The 17519-nt window shown below is 40.0% G+C and overlaps 5 protein-coding genes across 5 annotated transcripts; all 5 read right to left on the reverse strand.

The window, feature by feature from the left end:
• Positions 1-585: 585 nt before the first annotated feature.
• Positions 586-2071, reverse strand: LOC17876987. Its single transcript, XM_006282086.2, has 3 exons — positions 1976-2071; positions 1174-1877; positions 586-1101 (listed from the first exon to the last, which is right to left on the reverse strand). Exons 1-3 carry the CDS (start codon positions 2009-2011, stop codon positions 756-758), a joined length of 1086 nt encoding a protein of 361 aa, XP_006282148.1. The 5' UTR covers positions 2012-2071; the 3' UTR covers positions 586-755.
• Positions 2072-2598: 527 nt separating this feature from the next.
• Positions 2599-3030, reverse strand: LOC111829025. The gene has a single exon (XM_023777659.1). It carries the CDS (start codon positions 3028-3030, stop codon positions 2599-2601), a length of 432 nt encoding a protein of 143 aa, XP_023633427.1.
• Positions 3031-5010: 1980 nt separating this feature from the next.
• LOC17874953 lies at positions 5011-8534 on the reverse strand. Its single transcript, XM_023777660.1, has 2 exons — positions 8499-8534; positions 5011-6081 (listed from the first exon to the last, which is right to left on the reverse strand). The coding sequence occupies exons 1-2, from the start codon at positions 8532-8534 to the stop codon at positions 5011-5013; spliced, it is 1107 nt and encodes a 368-aa protein (XP_023633428.1).
• A 465-nt stretch (positions 8535-8999) lies between these two features.
• Positions 9000-12637, reverse strand: LOC17877353 (calmodulin-binding protein 60 B). Its single transcript, XM_006281370.2, has 9 exons — positions 12469-12637; positions 12048-12196; positions 11842-11917; positions 11651-11709; positions 11058-11557; positions 10812-10972; positions 10519-10722; positions 10142-10370; positions 9000-10051 (listed from the first exon to the last, which is right to left on the reverse strand). Exons 2-9 carry the CDS (start codon positions 12140-12142, stop codon positions 9420-9422), a joined length of 1956 nt encoding a protein of 651 aa, XP_006281432.1. The 5' UTR covers positions 12143-12196; positions 12469-12637; the 3' UTR covers positions 9000-9419.
• A 228-nt stretch (positions 12638-12865) lies between these two features.
• LOC17875755 (bifunctional dethiobiotin synthetase/7,8-diamino-pelargonic acid aminotransferase, mitochondrial) lies at positions 12866-17234 on the reverse strand. The gene is made up of 14 exons (XM_006279947.2): positions 16512-17234; positions 16240-16410; positions 15859-16120; positions 15607-15687; positions 15345-15465; positions 15138-15274; positions 14827-14921; positions 14389-14501; positions 14160-14306; positions 13917-14050; positions 13687-13818; positions 13472-13603; positions 13260-13372; positions 12866-13162 (listed from the first exon to the last, which is right to left on the reverse strand). Exons 1-14 carry the CDS (start codon positions 17198-17200, stop codon positions 12988-12990), a joined length of 2502 nt encoding a protein of 833 aa, XP_006280009.1. The 5' UTR covers positions 17201-17234; the 3' UTR covers positions 12866-12987.
• Positions 17235-17519: the final 285 nt, after the last annotated feature.

Here is a 17519-nt window from a genome sequence, read left to right on the forward strand (position 1 = left end):
TAATTTGGTAAATTTCGAAATAATATATATGGAAACTGGTATTTAATATTTTTAAATTTTTAGTAAGATCCAACTGAAAAATTCCGGGTTAATTTTTCTTTTAAAACCCGATCCAAGAAGCATTTGTACTTCTCTTTTACTATAGTAGGGATTTCTGAAGCTAGTTATTTGTGTAATGAGAAATTTATAATTTGCTAGAGTGACACTTACTACTAGTTATTACTAATTAGGCATTAACTAATGTTATTATTGTGGAAAATCAGACTATGATGTTAGTGGCATCCTTTGTTTGTGTTCTTATAATATTTATAACCTTAGGATATTGCAATAGCCATAAACTCTCGTTAGGACAACTGAAAAGTTTAAGAGCGTAACAAAATAAGTAATAATCAATTAAACATGACATTGATGTATCATGGAGCACAAGCCTTTCAGATAACTCCATCAAGTATCAAGTAAAATGACCAGAGATAGATTCTACTTGTTGAATCAAATATCTAAGCTTGTAGAGTCAGTTCTTAAGAGTGTTATTGTCTAAATGAGTCATCAATCAAGCATACTAGAAGAACAAGTGACATGGTGACCACTTGGTGAAGAACAACACAAGATACAAAAGCTCATATATAGCACACCTAACAAGTGGCATGATGAAGATACATTACACAAAGACGACCACTTATTGAACTAGACAAACCAAAATCCTAGCTAAAGCTCATAGAATAGATTGAAAGGAAAGGAACCAGAAAGACACATTGTTAAGCAACGGGGTCAGTTGGATGAAGCCAGAAAGGGGTGCGGACCAGGGAGGGTTCACCAAGGCGATCAAAGTTGAAGGGGCGGTCCGTACCAGAAGCCAGATCGTAAGAACCAAGCCTAGGGCCAACGTAATAGATGGAGTTAGGTTTGAGCCTAGGGTACTTGCTTGCCGAGAGAGAGAAGGCTTCACTTTTGCTAAGGAAGATGCAGACATCTCCAATATCTTCCGTGTAACAAAAGTCTTTGCTCATCCCATCTTGCCTAAAGATCATGAACCGCTTAGTACTGCTGTGGATAAATTCCAAATCCCCATCTTCGTCCTCTTTGTGAATGCACTGTGTGTACCTAGATAGAAACAAGCAGCTCAATAACTCTAATTTAGCTTGGATTGATTAATAAGTCATTCGAAATACTTACCACTTGATGAAGAAAAGTTCACCAGAGGGAGATTCCACTAAGTGGTTGGTCATGAAACATTTATCCAACATCTGCCAACCTGCCTCTGGGATCTTAGGCAGGTTTCTAAGCCGTAGGTGTTGATACTTGGGCTCGTAGTTGTTGCTGAGATCCAACGAAGCCATGTAGTTACCCTTAAAACTAGTAAAGTAGAAGACTTTGTCTCTCTTGGAGTACATGAGATCAGAGGCTGGTAAAAGAGAATAAGCTGTCTCGATGTGAGTCCACTTAGAGTCCCAACAAGGCCTACACACACTTAGCTGATACTCGTCGAACTTTGCAGCCACAGAGAAGTCGTCTTGGACAGGATCAGAAGAAGAGAGAGACACTCTCGTTTGATGGGTTGAGGGCTTGAACCCAATCGAAGGCAATGATATTACTTTTGAAGATGAGAGCCATGGCTTGTACACATCCGTGATATGTACGGTAAGGTCTTTGTTGTCCAGAGAAGCGGTCCAACCTTGTGATGCTCCCACAAGAGGTTTCCCATTGAGCTTCTTGGGAAGCGTCTTCTCACTGCTAAACACTGTCTCTTCAGTTGTCGGATCGAACAACCTGTGCTTCCCGATTTTACCCTCCGGAGACTCTCGCAACTTCTTACCGCCCATCAGCAAATACGGTAACTGCGGCAACGATGAGAAGAGACGAGCATTGTCCTTGCGTACCTGTCGATGTCATACTTAAACCATTAGTACATAAACCAAACTAAGAGGAACAAAGAAATTGTGATGTGGAAGAGAACAAAGATTAGTTTGTATCTTACAGAGAGAGTCAAGACGCGGCTGAAAAACAGAGTCATTGTTTTGTCTATCTTCTTTCTCTGTCCCAAAACCTAATTGCTCTTCTCTCTTATTCAAAGACCTCAGACCTGTTTGGCTTTGGAAAATTTCCATAGTTAGTATTTCTTCCATTTCACTAAATTAACTCGAGATGCAACATCCCAAAAATGGCAACCTTTCGTATCGATAGCGCTGCAGAGTGCAGAGGCAACAACACCCTACACACTACACATCATCATCATTCAATTGCACGCGTTTCACTCTTATTTCTTATTGTGGCCCGTTTGGTTCTAATGGGCTTTATTTTAAAATACGAAGCCCATATCTAATAAGCCGAACTGAGACCGTCTGTGTTGTATTGTTTGACTTCGGTGTTGTTTTAATTTTACTTTGATTATAAAGATTGGTTAAATTAGAATGAGAAGAAAAATGCAAATGTAACGCAAATTAACCTTAACTAAACGTAGTACACGATGACGGGTCACACTAATGCAGTAGCAGAAAGCCAGAAATAAATAAAAATTGAACACTTAAGGAAAAAAGAAAGATAACACATTCATAACGTCATTATAAAGATCGATAGAACCACGGGAAAAGAAAAGCATATTTAATACTTATACTTGCAGGCGTCGCAACCAAAGCAGAAATTGCATCCACCGTCACATCCCGGGCAACCACAACGGGTACACCCAGGACAACCACTGCAACCGCCACCATAATCTGGTTTTTCACCGACGTTGGTTCCTTGTCCCTGCCCGGAGTCTTGACCAGAGGAGGGTTTGTTTTGTCCCATCGGTGTCTCAAGCATTTTCTTATTCTTCTTTCGGACGACAAGGCCACCACCTCCGGGTATGTGACTAGGGAAAGGAATCATCTCCATCTCCTCCATCTCGTCTTCTTCTTCATCTTCTTCTTTTGGAGGAGGTACGGTGGAGTACCATTGGTTTGTTGTTGTTGATGCCACCGGACGAGCAGCTTTAGCTCGTGAAACCATCTCCTTCGCTGCAACACTCACTGCTTGTTGTGATAGCCTTCTCATTTTTTTTTGGTTTCTCTCTGTCTTTTCTCCGTGACTCATGTGTTCATATTATATACACAAACGCGACTGCGATATATGGAGCCCTAGTTTTGCATTAAACCCCCATTTCCCCCCCCCCCCTTGCGGGATAGTGATCTCTGTGTTGATGACGATGTGTTATAATCAAGGACTGCGTCTGCTCCTCTGCTACCATCATAATGATCTTGTACGAAATGATCGCACAAGTCTCATCCATCAATTTCAAATTTTAACTCTCCCTTGGTCATATATATATCATTCCTAAAATTAACCAGTTAAGCTTTTTTTGCATGCAACTAAAATGTTAACAAAATATCTTAGCATGCATACAAATGATACAATATTTTGATGTAACTTTAATTTTCTAAAAGAGAGTTCATGTGTCTAACGATTGAGTTACATACATTCACTTTTCAGACCCAATATGACCACACGTTATACATACTTAATTACCAATCGGATTTTGAAGATCACAAACACACACATACCCTCCAAACCTAATAGTGTAATATTGTGATCCACAAAATATATCCAGTGAAAGACCAGCAAAAGAATTGAAAATTATTGTTTTATTCTAACAGTACTTTAAGACATTTTTGATAACCAATTTTTTTTTTTTTATGTATGTGAGATTTTTTTTTTGGTTAGAAGAACGTACAGAATCAGAGACTGCAATCAGAGACTGCTACTGCTCGTCTGCTTCCATCATTACTTACAACTGACACTTGCAGCTGTGATGTACGTTGGTCGTTGAACATAGAATAGACGAAAGAGTAAGACCATCCTTATTGGAGGGTTCTTATAAGTAAGATTTATCAAAGAGGGTATGTTATATAAGATACCCTCTTTGATAAATCTTACCTATAAGAACCCTCTAATGAGGATGCTCTAATATCACACTGTTTTTCCTTTTACTCGCATAATTCGAGGATCACAACAATGATATAAAAATTATTTATTTATTTCCTTGGTAAAATTTTATTTGGATATAAGAGGGAGCTCTTTTTATGGGTCGATGGTTTTGATATTAAACGCATTCGCCATTTTCTTAATTCACCTTACTGATCAAATATATAGGACAATTTTCTCAAAGACATTTAATCCTTTTCTTGCAAAAGACAAGTGTCTTATCTATTTAGTAACTATAGCTTTCATTTCTCTCTAGTAAACCCTTCTGGAACAAATGAGTCCATGAATCTCTCCATTTATTTCGTGCAATAGATGCCAATTTCAAGTAAGTGGGAAAAAATTTAAAAAGTAGACAAACTTAACTTAACAACTGTTGAAAAAAAAAAAAAAAAAAATACACTTAACGTACAACTGTAAGTCTGTAACGTACGTAGATGGTTCATTAAATACTACAGAGATATAACGGATGGTAAATTAGTGAAGGTAACAAGAGTCTTTAACAGAAATAAGAGTCACTGACTCACTATGAACGTGTTTGACCAAATTAAATATCATCATTAATTATAATATACTACGTACTTGAGAAAATGATAGATTAGTGAAGGTAAAAGAGTATTTTATACGGAATAAAATCCACGTTAAGAAAATCGGAAATAACTAAACAACTAAACCACAAAGACATACTTACCGATCTCTTTCATATTGGAAATTAAGAAAAGTTTTTCCAAGATTTGCAAAGAGTGATCCACTAGGTTAGTATTTTAATGTAGTAATGTAATTGTTAAGACAAATATAGTGGCAACGTTTCTTGGGGGTCTCACAAACTTTAACATTGGGAGATTGCAAGAGCCATAGAGTCTAGGTACGATGACTAAAGTCTGATCAGAAACACAGCCGAATATAAGTAAATAATAAAGGAAACATTACACTGAAGTTTCGTGGAACATAATCCTTATACAGATAGTAGTAACTCAAAGAGTATCAATCATCTTGATGAAGGTACGGTGGAGTAGCATTGTAACCACTTATTGGACCAAAATTCCTAGCTAGAGCTCAAGCAGAGATGGATGAATCGAGAAGGGCGCATATGGGGTCAGTGGGATGAATCCAGAAGGGCGCACTGATGCCATTGGGAGTACCAGGGGGATTGTAGGTACGAACAGTACCAGAGCCAATATGATAACAACCAAGTCCCGGCCCCATGTAATAGATGGAGTTAGGCCTCAGTCCCGGGTACATGCTCGCGGAGAGACAGAAAGCTTCACCCTTGCCAAGGAAGATGCATAGATCTCCAATATCTTCAGTGTAGCATAGGCCTCTGCTCTTCTCATCTTCTCTAAACACCATGAATCTCCTTGTTTCGCTATGGACACTTTCCACTTCCTTGTCAATGTTCTCCCAGTGCAAACACTGGCTGTACCACTTGACATAGAAAAATTCACCGGAGGGGGATTCCACAAAGTGTTTGGTCATGAAACATGCATCCAAAATCTCCCACTCGGCCTCTGGGATCATTGGCAGGTTACAGAACCTCAGATGTTGATACTTGAGCTTGTAGTTGCTTAGATTCAAAGAACCCATGTAGAGACCCTTGTCACTCGCAAAGTAGAAAGCGTCGTCTCTTTTTGAATACATGAGATCCGAGGCTTGCAAAAGTTGGAAAGGGGTTTCGAAATGAGTCCACGTTGAGTCACAGTTAGGCCTGCAGACACTCAGATAAGACTTGTCGAACTTTGCAGCCACGACACAGTCGTCTTCGTCAGGAGAAGAAGACGAGAGAGATACCTGTTTCAGACCAACACGAGGGGAGAAGTCAAGAGCAGGCAAGGACATGACTTTTGGTGATGAGACCCATGGCTTGAACAGATCAGTGAGATGTAATGAAGAATCCTTCTTGCTCACACAAACAACCCATCCTTGCGATGCTCCCACTAGAGCCTCTCCATCGATCTCCTTGGGATACGTTTTCTCGCTGCTCTTCACCGTTGTCTCCGTCCGAGGATCGAATAACTTGTGCTTTACGACTTTTCCGCTCTCAGAAGGCTCTTTCACCTTACCACACAGAAATAAGTAAGGAGACTCGGGCAGTGATGAGAACAAGCGAGCATTACTGACCCTGCAAGCCTGTCAATTTCCACAAACAGAGTAAAAAATTCAAAAGCAGAATCAACCAAGTGAAACAGTAAATTGTAAATCCCAAATCAGCTCTCACCGAGAGAACAAGATAAGGGCAAATACAGCCTAGAAAGCAACCACTGAGGTAGAAGGATCGCTTCGAAGAACTGGATTCGATGATGGATGATGATATGGTGATAGATGATGATGATCGTGAGAGAGAGTAAGAGATTGAAGAAGATAAATTGTGTTTGATTGATTAGTTTGCAGAAAGTAGCTCAGCCTTACATATATAGAAGCGACAAAGATGCAAAACCTAAACCATAAATTATAATTAACTAAACCAGAGATAGCCCAAACCATGTTCTTAACCGGTTTGTCCTGTCACAATACTCCCTTCTTCAGAACATCCTTGTCCTCAAGGATGAAAGGATGCTCATAAGTGAAAGGGTCTCCATGTAGCTTGGTCGGGAGGATGCACTTTCCAATTAACAAAGATCTTGGTGATAGCTTTGCTGTGGTAGTTAAACCTCTTCAAGTTCGTGTCTATAACTGGAGCAAAGATATAATAGCCTTGAATCGGTAGAAAACTTGTGATAAAAACTAGAAAGCTCTTGTATCTTCTCTTAGCCCTGTTCTTAGCATTTGTAAGCTTCGTTTTAAGTTCCTGTGAAAGCTCCATCAAATAGGTAAGAGCTTTCCAAACACTCGTTATCATCCTCTGTTTCAGCTTGGAACCAACGAAAAATTCGTGAAGCTTCTCAATGAACCTCAATACTCTACCCAGCTCAATACTCAAAAACTCGTTATCATCCTGTGTCCATAAACAGATTACTACTTCTTTTTCAAGCTTCATGTTATGAATACCCAAGTAAACCAAAACCTTTCTAAACATCTTTGTAATTCTAGCTTCAGTTTCCCTTAGCCCATTCTTTTCTTCAACATAAATCAGCTCTTGCTGCATCTTTTGGCCTACATCTAGCAACCTTTTACCATGCACAAACCACAGAACTGCTTCTAATTGTTCCCAGCATAACAATATGCATGTATCCACCTGTTTTTGCTCATGTGCATCATCTTGTTTGTCTTCTAGATAAAGAGTCTTGTTACTCCTTTTTCTGTCAAAAGATTTGAACTCCTCAGGATAACAGTTCACCACTTGCATTTGCGAATATCGAAATGTTTCAACCTCAAGTGATTCTTCGTATGGCGTCAATTCTTTCTCTGACCAGTCCAAGAGATCTAATTGAGCTTGTAAACCGCCTGGTTCCCATACACGGATCTGAACTGGTCCACTATAAACTGCTGGTTTTGAACTCTCATCAACTAGCTTATATCGATCAATTGTTCTCCTCCTACAAGAAGCAACAATGATTTTGAACTCTTTGACGAACTGATCCCAATTTTTCTCTTGAGAAACTTTACCAAGCAAAGCAGTTTCTTCCAACAAAGGGAACTTATCAAACATCAGTTTGCTTCTCTTTGAAGTGGTTTTGAACTTAAACTTCCAGCCCTTAAGATACTTCCTCTGTTTTTCTTCACTTGTTACTCTTAGAAGAATTTGATCAAACAGCTGGTGTGCAACGATTTTGCCATTACCACTTGTTAGTTGTCGAGGCAATTTTTTTACTTCCTCAACATATGAATCAATTTTATGAACCAGTAAGACATCGTAAACAGAGCTTGGAATCTTCAATACTAAGTGAAGCTCTAACGGTTCGGTGAATGAGTCGGAACTCTTCAAATTTTTCACGTTTGGAGCAGGATTTATCAAAGTTTCACGTACTGGACGAGTCTCTTCTTTATCACCAGAAACTTGATCATCCTCACAATCCTTCATGAATATGTGTACTCCCTTGTGCTTCAGATTATGATGACCAAGAGTATCTAATTCATCACAAAATATACACAAACCCTTGTCCATTCTTTCAGAAACCTCTTCACATGAATAAAGAAGCTTCTTTGGCTTACAAACTGACTTGGTCGTCGATTGTGGTTGTGTATCCGCCATGAAATTTGGTCCGAAGAACTCGAAGGCTCTGATACCAATGAAACAGTAAATTGTAAATCCCAAATCAGCTCTCACCGAGAGAACAAGATAAGGGCAAATACAGCCTAGAAAGCAACCACTGAGGTAGAAGGATCGCTTCGAAGAACTGGATTCGATGATGGATGATATGGTGATAGATGATGATGATCGTGAGAGAGAGTAAGAGATTGAAGAAGATAAATTGTGTTTGATTGATTAGTTTGCAGAAAGTTGCTCAGCCTTACATATATAGAAGCGACAAAGATGCAAAACCTAAACCATAAATTATAATTAACTAAACCAGAGATAGCCCAAACCATGTTCTTAACCGGTTTGTCCTGTCACACCAAGAAACAAACTATATGATATGAGAGAGATGAGTGTGTTATTATCTTACAGAAAGCTTTGAGATTCGGCTGAGAAACAGAGCCATTATTGTCTTCCAAGCTCCCAGAAAAACCCTAGCTAGCAGTCCCTAGAAGTTGCTTATGATGCCTTTTAACTCTCCTTCTCCATCTTCTCTCTCTTTATAAAAGGGCCACCACATAGCTTTTGCTTAGTAAAGTTTCCATTTTTCTTAAACACACACTAGTCACTAGAGATGCGAAGATCCCGAATATGGAAACTTTTGAAACCCCAAGTTTCCCATCTTCACTAATAATGATGATTTACTGTATTAGGGTTTTCCTTTTTAATGGTTATACAGTATTTTTTTAATGGAAAGTGTTAGTTTCTTTCACTTCCCATTAAAAATAACTCCAATGTCTCTTTTCCTTATTAGGCACTAATGTAGTAATGTCAGTGTTGAGACAAATATATATAGTGGCATCGTTTCTTGAAGTCTCGCAAACTTTGAACACTGGGGGATTACAAGAACCATATTGTCTAGGTACGATAATGAAAAGTCTCAGAACACAACCGAATATTAAGGGATAATCAAGGTAACATTACACTGAAGTTTCGTGGAACATAAGCCTTACAGATTGCAACTCAGAGTATCAAATAAAAAAAAGGACCAGACATAAATTCTACCTGTTGAATCATTTATCTAAGACTGTAGAATCAGTTCTTAAGAATGCTACCGTCTAAATGAGTCATCAATCAAGCATATTATAAGTCTCCTGCTTCATAAAACACACATCCACTGAATCTAACTGTACACTTCCTTTTATACAATACCTCAAGGCACTTCACCTCCATTCGCGCTGCCTCTCCTCTTGTGGCCCTTAAGCTTCAGTCTCCATTTGGTAAACACTGCTTGAGTCAATTCAGTGTTGTTACCATAATGAGGGTATGATCATGATGAAGAATGACCACACTATTCGCCATCTTCATCATCATCATCAAGCTCTACAATCTGTGCTCGCCTCTCAGCAGCTTTCCTCCTGATGAAGAACCCCCACCTCATTGCTGCTTTTATCTTAAGCCATCCAACAACAGCTCTGCCTGATCGACCACGGTCTTCATCATAACCTTGCATAGGCGTGTGCAGAAACGATGGGAAAGTGTATCCATCTTCTGGCAAGTGTGTTGCAGAGCCATTGCCACCCCCTCCCATGCTGAATAAGCGGAGGAACTGTTGCATGTCTTCGCTCTCGAGCATTTCATGGCTTCTGAGTCGGATCTCTTCCTCTGAGAAGAAATCTTCTGGTCCTCTCTCGCGGTGGTTTGACCAGTCTTCTAAATGATTGAGATTTGCCTGGTGAACAGAAGAAGAGTTGATGTTTTGGTACCCGCTTGTGGATGATTGTGGAGGACCGAGAGCAAGACCATTCATGTTTTGAGTTTGATGTAAGTTCCCCATCAGCTGGTCTTGTGTTGTACTGCACGAAGCAACATCAAATTGTGCTCGTGGGTTACTGCATGAAGCAACCTCAAATTGTGCTCGTGGGTTGGAGTTCAAAAGCTGGGGCTGAGAATGATATCTTGTTGCCAAAGGTTGATCATACCCTGGAGATTGATCAAATTAAACAAAACATATAAGATTTAGTAATTTTACTATAATACATATTACCAAGAAATTAACTGCAGTATGCAAACCTGCAATAGCAAAATCAGAAAGCACTGGAGACTGATTAGCCGGGATTGAAGATGAATGGCCTGTCATCTGCATTGGATGGTCGATGGCAGCAGTAGAGTAATTTGCCAGATCATTTTGAGTAATACTTAACCTGTTAGGCTGCTTCAATTCTATAAGAGATTTTCCATCATACTCTATGACTAGGTTCCAGTTTTCATATGCTTTCTTCACTAGCCCATCAACATATACCTTTAGAACACAGAAGTGAAAGACAGAACCAAATTTGATAAGTCTCTTCTCTTAAAGTGGTTTGGAAAGAATGTAGATAGTAAATTACTAATCATAACTCGTAGCAAAGCAAATAATGGTATTAAAAGTTAAGCAACATGGTGCAAACCTTTTGGCTGCCAGTAAGTGATTCAGCAGAGAAGTATTGATCCCCAGAAATGAGGCCACTTAGCTCATAGATATTATTGAACACAACACCAACGTTCCTTGAATCCTCAGCATAGTAGATATAAAGCTTGCTGCTCTGGACACACGTCTTTGCATGCTCTACTAATGCATCCCACATTTTGTTTGACATGCCACTTCCAAGAATCTAGATAAATATATAATTATCCATGGTGTCATTCATTATAATGAATATCTCTTTCAAAAGCAAAAAACTTTGACATAATAAGCACTTACAGTACGTAATTTGCCAGAATCCGTGACCATCATTCTCAAAAAATCTTCCACAGTTTCAATTCTTTCTGCATTAAGCTTTTTATGGAATGCACCATCCTTGCCGATCTTCTCCAATCTCCAGACCTCATCAGTCAGAGCAGGTGGATAATGCTTCTTGTACACTGCACATAAAAGAAATGTTCATAAACTAAAAGAAGTAACACCATATGGGACAAAAGGAAAAAGGTGGAGGTCTTAAGACCATACATTCGCCCCTATGATCCTTAACAATAAAAGCTTCCGTCTTTGCCTCACGGATACGCATGTCATCACAACACCCAGAAACGACCCGTAAACCAAGTCTGAACTTTCTGCTTCTAATCCAACTCGAATTATCAGTGAAAACTAGCTCTCCCAAAGTTCCAACCCCTTCCTTAAGAGTGACATACACATCTCCAGTCAGCAACGGTCTCTTTCCTGCACGCTCTTTTACAACATGGCTTTCAAATTCTTCCTGTGTCCAGTCTTCATCATCTTCACTGTTAAAGTCACCCTCAAGCACAACAACCTGAAGTTTAGCTGAAGCCTCTGGACCATATAACACAACACGCCCAGTGTTTGCATCAATCAAGACAACATGAATTGCAGCACCTTGCTCTCCTTCTACTTTCCCCCCAGTGAATAAGGGGAGAGATAGTCTAGATTTGAAGTGCAACCTTAATTTCCGGCCATCTGGACCTTCGATTCGCTTTGGAGAAGATCCAGAACTGCAATGTAATTAAGAAACCTCAGGAAACCGTTATCTAACAATTGAAAAGCATATTGCAATGTCAAGAGCCATTAAAAGTTTGAGAGTTTACCTTCCAGAAAGCCTAGCAGGGCCTAGTTTTGCCAAAGCACGTTCCACTTCCTCGCTAACCTACTCAGTAACAACCCCCACATTAAGGATAGCTAATTTCTAAGAAAAGGCTAAACATAAAATTCTAAGTAACAGTGACAAGAAGAAAGCAGCAGGGAAAGACTGAAGCTGAAGAAAAGAAAGAGAACTTACAACTCGGCGAAGAATAGGTTCCAAAGAAGAGCAAAGCTTCTGCAAACTGTCTACTTTCAGAGCCTCTACAATCACACTGGGATAACCAAGATAAAATAACCACAAAGTCAGAAACTTTTCAGTAGAAACAGTTGTAAAGTCAGACACTTTTGAGTAGAAACAGTTGTATAAGAACTAAGAGAAGGAGGAAGGATAAGAAATAAAACCTAGCAAGAGCAGGACGTTTACGCTCAGGCTGATCATCATCGTTCCCATCCAAATTCCTCTTAGCTCTATTCATATTATTATTACCTCTATCCATCGTCTACTACTTCTGCATTCTCCCCCAAAAAAACAAAACCCTAATTTCCTAGATCTGCAAAATCACATCAATTAACAATCTCAAGACAGCACAAACAAAAGCTGTCCATTAAATCAAAAACCTTACAAAACAACATCCACGAGAATTGACACCAAGGCTATTACAGCATAAGAACAAAGACCCTAAAATCAAGTAACCAAATCTGAAAACCAAAACCCACGTCATAGACTACAGAAGACTTCCCGTAGACCTCTATCGGTAGTGACCAAATTGAAAGAAACAAATCAACGACTAAGAAGACAAGTAAAGAACTAAGAAGAAAGTACCTGTATCCCGGAGACAGCGAAAATCACCGACGAATTTAAAAAACTACCGGCGTTGGATTGAGAACAATGATTAAGTAGTGAACACAAGTGGAATTTTTTTTTTCTTTTGATGATAGTTTCCAGACCGAACAGTCTCCTGTTTTGAGTCTTCGCAATTTGTTTTTTTTTTGTTGGATTAATCGGTCAACTAAGGCGACTCATTGAGCTCTTTACAAAGTGCTTCTAGTGGGGATTTAATCGTGTGCGGTGAGGTCTACGTTTTCTTATAATGTCATCTGCTACGATTGTCGTTAACGGCTTTGGCGGGGCCCACTAAGACTAATAGAGGTCGTTAGTTTTTGTCGATTAATCTCAGCCGTCAGTTTCCATGTCGGACTCTAATCTTTTACACTTATAATAATGGAAGGGGCAACTTTTACTTCACCAAAAAATGATATTTATTTTTAGTAATTTCCATAAACCGATAGATCTCGTTACAATAGGACAACCAACGACGACTTGGGAGAGCAGCTTTGGGTTTCATGTTCTGTTGAAGTCTCCGAGCCTTTTGTAGAGCTTAGTGAGCAAACGACGGCAGATTTCAGGAGACGTGCAAGGGCCACACATGAGATAGATGACGTTGCCGAGAGGACGAGTGAAGATTCCGTCTTCTCTGAGCATCTCTAGAAGTGACTTTGCATACAACGAAGCATACCTGACAGAGAACGTTACAAAAGTTTTTTGTGTATTCAATGGGGGCTAATGTATAAAAATGACTGTCGATTTGAGAAGTTTTGTAACAAGTAGATTACCCAGAATTGGAAGCATCTGCTTTTAGTTCTAGAGCGAAAAGGGTTCCTAATGCAACCACCCTTTGAACCGCTGAGTGTGAGGATATCTGTTGCACTAGTTCTTCATCCCACAGCTGCAAAATTTATTAATACCAATTAGTAATAGCTGATTTGCTATTGATTACAACATATTGACCTACCTATCTGGACTTGCGCATTAGTTGTCCTATTACCTCTCTTAAGGTTCTTTGTGAAGTGATATTATGGTTAGTTTCTGGATCTTTGAACCACTCGATGGCTTTGGCAGCTGTTGCGCAACCCATAGCATGAGCCGAGTATGAGTGCCCATGAAGCAAGGCTTTGAGCTACATTTAGTCAGGAAAAGCGGAATCAGAAATGCTTTAAGATGGTTTTGATGACAAGTAGGAGCTTACTGCTTTCGTTTTACCTTAGAATCTCCAGCAAATGAATCAAATACAGCATCTGTGGCAAGAGTGACCGCCAAAGGAACCATTCCACCAGTCAACAATTTGGCAAAGCATGCTATGTCCGGTTTGCAACCCAGAAGTTCCGTAGTAGTCTTGGTCAAATCATAGTCATTTGTTAGTAGAATGTAAATGGAATGCAGCAACAGAGATATATAAAAATATGATATAAGATCAAATCACAGTTGACTACCTCTACTCCAAGACGCCAGAATCCTGTGAACACTTCATCGAAAATGACTGGAATTTTTCTATTCCGGCACACATTGACTAGAACTCGTTGGAAAAGCGGATCAACCATGTGCATTCCCCCAGCACCATGAATTACTGCAGATAAAATCGCAACCTTAAAAAGTAGATTGCATCTAGCAATCTAGATAGAGAGACCAAGGAAGCTAAACCTTACTAATTGTACACTATTTAAAGTCATACTAACCTGGTTCTATTATCAGTGCTCCAACATGGGAAGATTGCTTAACTCCAGAATACTCTTGTATATGCTTTGATACATAGGCCGAGTATATTGTTGCAAGAATTGACGTGTCTCTGCTCTTGTCAAAAATCTCATCACGGGTGGTGAAGGCTGTAAGAGTTGGGAATACTAAATCATACAACTAAAGGAACTGTACTGGACTATAGCAGAGAGAGGAAAAAATGCTACTTACTTCCATATTCTTTTGGGGCAATTTCAGAAAAACTTTCAGGAAGGGAGATATTCCAGGCTCCTTTGGAGAGAAAGACAGTCGGAGGATCGAGAAACAGGCCTCTTCCAGTATACCTACAATGCAAATATAGATGCGAACCTAATAAAAAAAGCTGAGAATGACAAATGCTTGCACAATACAATTTGGGTGCGTACGAGGTAAAAAAGGTGAATTCTTGCAGGTGGTGATATCTAGATGTAATCATGATCATATCCAAGGAATATCAACTCTATCTAAGCACCATTAAGGGCTGGTTGATATGCAGTTAGATCCCTTTTCACAATGGTGCAGGAGATGCATATGATCCAAGAATGCTTAATTCAGAAGATGAATGTTGAGAACAAAATTCTACAGAAATGGTCAAGTGAGAATCATGACAAACAATAGAAAGTTCCCTACCATGGCTGCTGGAGAAAGCCTGTATAAGGTGATGCTGCTTGGGCTTCCATCGCTCCTAAAGTATCTCCATGATAAGACCCCCGAAGAGCTAAGACCTAAGACAGAACACATATCAAATTTTTCACATTAAAACCGTAAGGCATATGACAAAACAGCATAAGTGAAGATAATCATCTATCTGAAAACGATGAACTGCCAGGAAAAGGACAGCACATGCTTTTTAGTAAGCGGCGAAATGGACAACAAATGTTCAATAACAGGTACACAATAAAATGCCTATAGCTAGTTGAGTATTAGAAAGATGATTGTACCTTAACCACAATATGCTCTTCCTCTTCTGTAGCCTCGCAAAGGTTATGATCAACACAAAACTTACGAAATGCCATCTTCAGGGCAATTTCGATTGCTGTGGATCCATTATCCGAGAAGTATACTCGAGAAGCCCAGCCTGCATATATAAATTAATTAGCCATCCCACAATGTTTGAAAAACAATGTGACAGAAACAAGTTTAGAAACCTTTTCCCACTCCATCTAATAAGAGCTCAGCACACTTCAAGGCAGGTTCATATACATTCTCAGGGAACATAACATGTCCGAACCTAGCAGCAGTGTAACCCATTTCTCTAGCAAGCTCAGCCTGAAACAGCCTAAACAAAAAATCAAAATAAACTTCAGAAGATTCATCACAGAAAAAGATAAGCATCAAAATGTTATGACGCAATAATGCATACGGAAATGATTTTTGTCATCAAACAGGGAAATAATGGGCACAAATGACCTGGAAAGCAGGATCTGGCCCCTGTGTCCACCAGCTTGCACAAGCATCAAATTGCTGGGTAATAGCAGTGTTATCGGAAGCCTAAAAATGATGACAGAAAAGGTTACATTAGTTACAGCAAATTCTAGATGGAGATATCTGACACCATAAGAATTCATGCCTTCCAGGTAACCAGATTCCTTTTGACTGTACTATTCACACAAGACAAAGATGCTGACATGTTATGAAGATAAGGATTTTTTCCATACAAACCTTGTATACTGAAAAGTTTTCACCACATCTGGAGTCTATCACCGTCACAGCTTCTTCAGGCACAAGTTTATGCTGAGTAAACGGCCACCAGAAAACCTCCCCTGCTTGCTTGGCCATTCTGTTTAATCTTTCTAATCTCGCCAAATAAGCTAATACCATTCTCTCTTTTAAATCTTTAAACACAGCATCCGATTCAAGAAACCATTCAATCAGATCATCTGACGGGTCCTTAGGAATAGGCGGAAGCACGAGCACTGGTACCCTATCAGCCAAAAATGTTCAAACAAGAATAAGGAAAGTAAAAACAACAAAGCTTCTAATGAAAGAACACACAGGGATAAAAATAAAATAAAAAACTTATAACGCCACACAGAAAATTACTTATTCCTTAGATATGACGTTAATGGAACTTCATTAACAAGGCCATGATCTTCAAAAACAACAGCAGCAATGTCATATCCTCGAAGTTTTAGACTTTCATAAGCTGCAATAGTCCCTGAGATACCACCGAGCCGACCATCTCCAACTAGAATTCCGGGCAATCTAAAAGGCCTAATTTCAGGGATACAATACACAAACATAAGTAAGAGATAAATCAAATTCGATCTCCTAAACATTTTTGTCAGGCATGTCAAGTAGAAGATAAGTGTTACCTGTAGAGATCACACTGAAGAGTTCCCGATGGTCCAGGACTAGCAACTCCACCGGCAGTCTCCACCAGACATAGTAAATCCGATTTCTTGCTTCCCATCTCTTCTGTCAAACATCTTTCAATCATCCGTAGCACGACGGAGTCCTCAACCGGCCCATTTTCTCTCTCCGCAGCTAAATGAGGGGAGATAGCTGCCTCCCAAGCATACAACGTCTTGCACATAAGTTCCGGCGCACCGGTGGCCGTCTTCTCCTCCCGGAAATTCAAATCACACATCCCATCCTCGCTGACTTCAACATTCAATCCCATAGACTCTGCAGCGGGGAGTGAAGAACGGAGGACAGAGTTGGAGACTGAAAGAGGGATTCGGCGGCGGAGGGAGAGTGAATCGAGCTTGGAAAAGACGAAACGAGAATCGGAATCGGACGGGAAACCAGTCTGTAAGGGTTTCAAATAGAGGAGTTTCGCGGCGGAAGAAGAGGGTTGTTGGAGGAGGAAAGAGGCGGCGACGCCTGTAGAGACGAGGGTTTTGCCGAGAGAAGTGTTAGCTGACCAAATTAAGTAGGTAGGATGATTAAGTGGTAAACGAAAGGAGTGAGGAGGAGGAGAAACAGCAGTGGAGCTGAATCTGATGCGATGGCGCAAGTGCCGGAGACGGTGGCGGAGGAGAGTGGCCGTTACCGGTATCATTGTTGGTGGGTTGGGGTTGGGGGAGTGAAGTGGCGGAGAGTGTGAGCGAGTGTTTTTAACTAGTAGAAAGAGTCGTTGTGGTTTGGAGGGTAAATTTGGTATTTTACTAGATGTGTTTGGTGTCTCCCGGATCAATTAAGTGGGCTAGGCCCATTAATATAAGATTAAGTAAGAGTAGGACTTCGAATAGAGCGGGCGCACACGCTTTGGAAAATGTGCCAACTGTCGCTATATGATTGGAGAACACGTGACGCAGACGCTACGTGAGCGCGTGTGTGTTGAATGAAAAACTTTAATTAAAATGTGACCACATTGATTG

This window comes from Capsella rubella, unplaced genomic scaffold, assembly GCF_000375325.1.
Source record: "Capsella rubella cultivar Monte Gargano unplaced genomic scaffold, Caprub1_0 scaffold_8, whole genome shotgun sequence".
In the NCBI taxonomy this organism is placed as follows: Eukaryota; Viridiplantae; Streptophyta; class Magnoliopsida; order Brassicales; family Brassicaceae; genus Capsella; species Capsella rubella.

Coding starts and splice junctions, on each gene's coding strand:
- LOC17876987 (XM_006282086.2), bottom strand. CDS start 2,011: ATGACTCTGTTTTTCAGCCGCGTCTTGACTCTCTCT. Junction 1,878..1,975: donor GCCGCGTCTTGACTCTCTCT/GTAAGATACAAA, acceptor TGACATCGACAG/GTACGCAAGGACAATGCTCG. Junction 1,102..1,173: donor GAACTTTTCTTCATCAAGTG/GTAAGTATTTCG, acceptor GTTTCTATCTAG/GTACACACAGTGCATTCACA.
- LOC111829025 (XM_023777659.1), bottom strand. CDS start 3,030: ATGAGAAGGCTATCACAACAAGCAGTGAGTGTTGCAGCGAAGGAGATG.
- LOC17874953 (XM_023777660.1), bottom strand. CDS start 8,534: ATGGCTCTGTTTCTCAGCCGAATCTCAAAGCTTTCT. Junction 6,082..8,498: donor GCCGAATCTCAAAGCTTTCT/GTAAGATAATAA, acceptor GGAAATTGACAG/GCTTGCAGGGTCAGTAATGC.
- LOC17877353 (XM_006281370.2), bottom strand. CDS start 12,142: ATGGATAGAGGTAATAATAATATGAATAGAGCTAAGAGGAATTTGGAT. Junction 11,710..11,841: donor AACCTATTCTTCGCCGAGTT/GTAAGTTCTCTT, acceptor GTTACTGAGTAG/GTTAGCGAGGAAGTGGAACG. Junction 10,052..10,141: donor TTCTGATTTTGCTATTGCAG/GTTTGCATACTG, acceptor ATCAATCTCCAG/GGTATGATCAACCTTTGGCA.
- LOC17875755 (XM_006279947.2), bottom strand. CDS start 17,200: ATGATACCGGTAACGGCCACTCTCCTCCGCCACCGTCTCCGGCACTTG. Junction 15,466..15,606: donor GGCCAGATCCTGCTTTCCAG/GTCATTTGTGCC, acceptor AGGCTGTTTCAG/GCTGAGCTTGCTAGAGAAAT. Junction 13,163..13,259: donor GCAGATGCTTCCAATTCTGG/GTAATCTACTTG, acceptor GTTCTCTGTCAG/GTATGCTTCGTTGTATGCAA.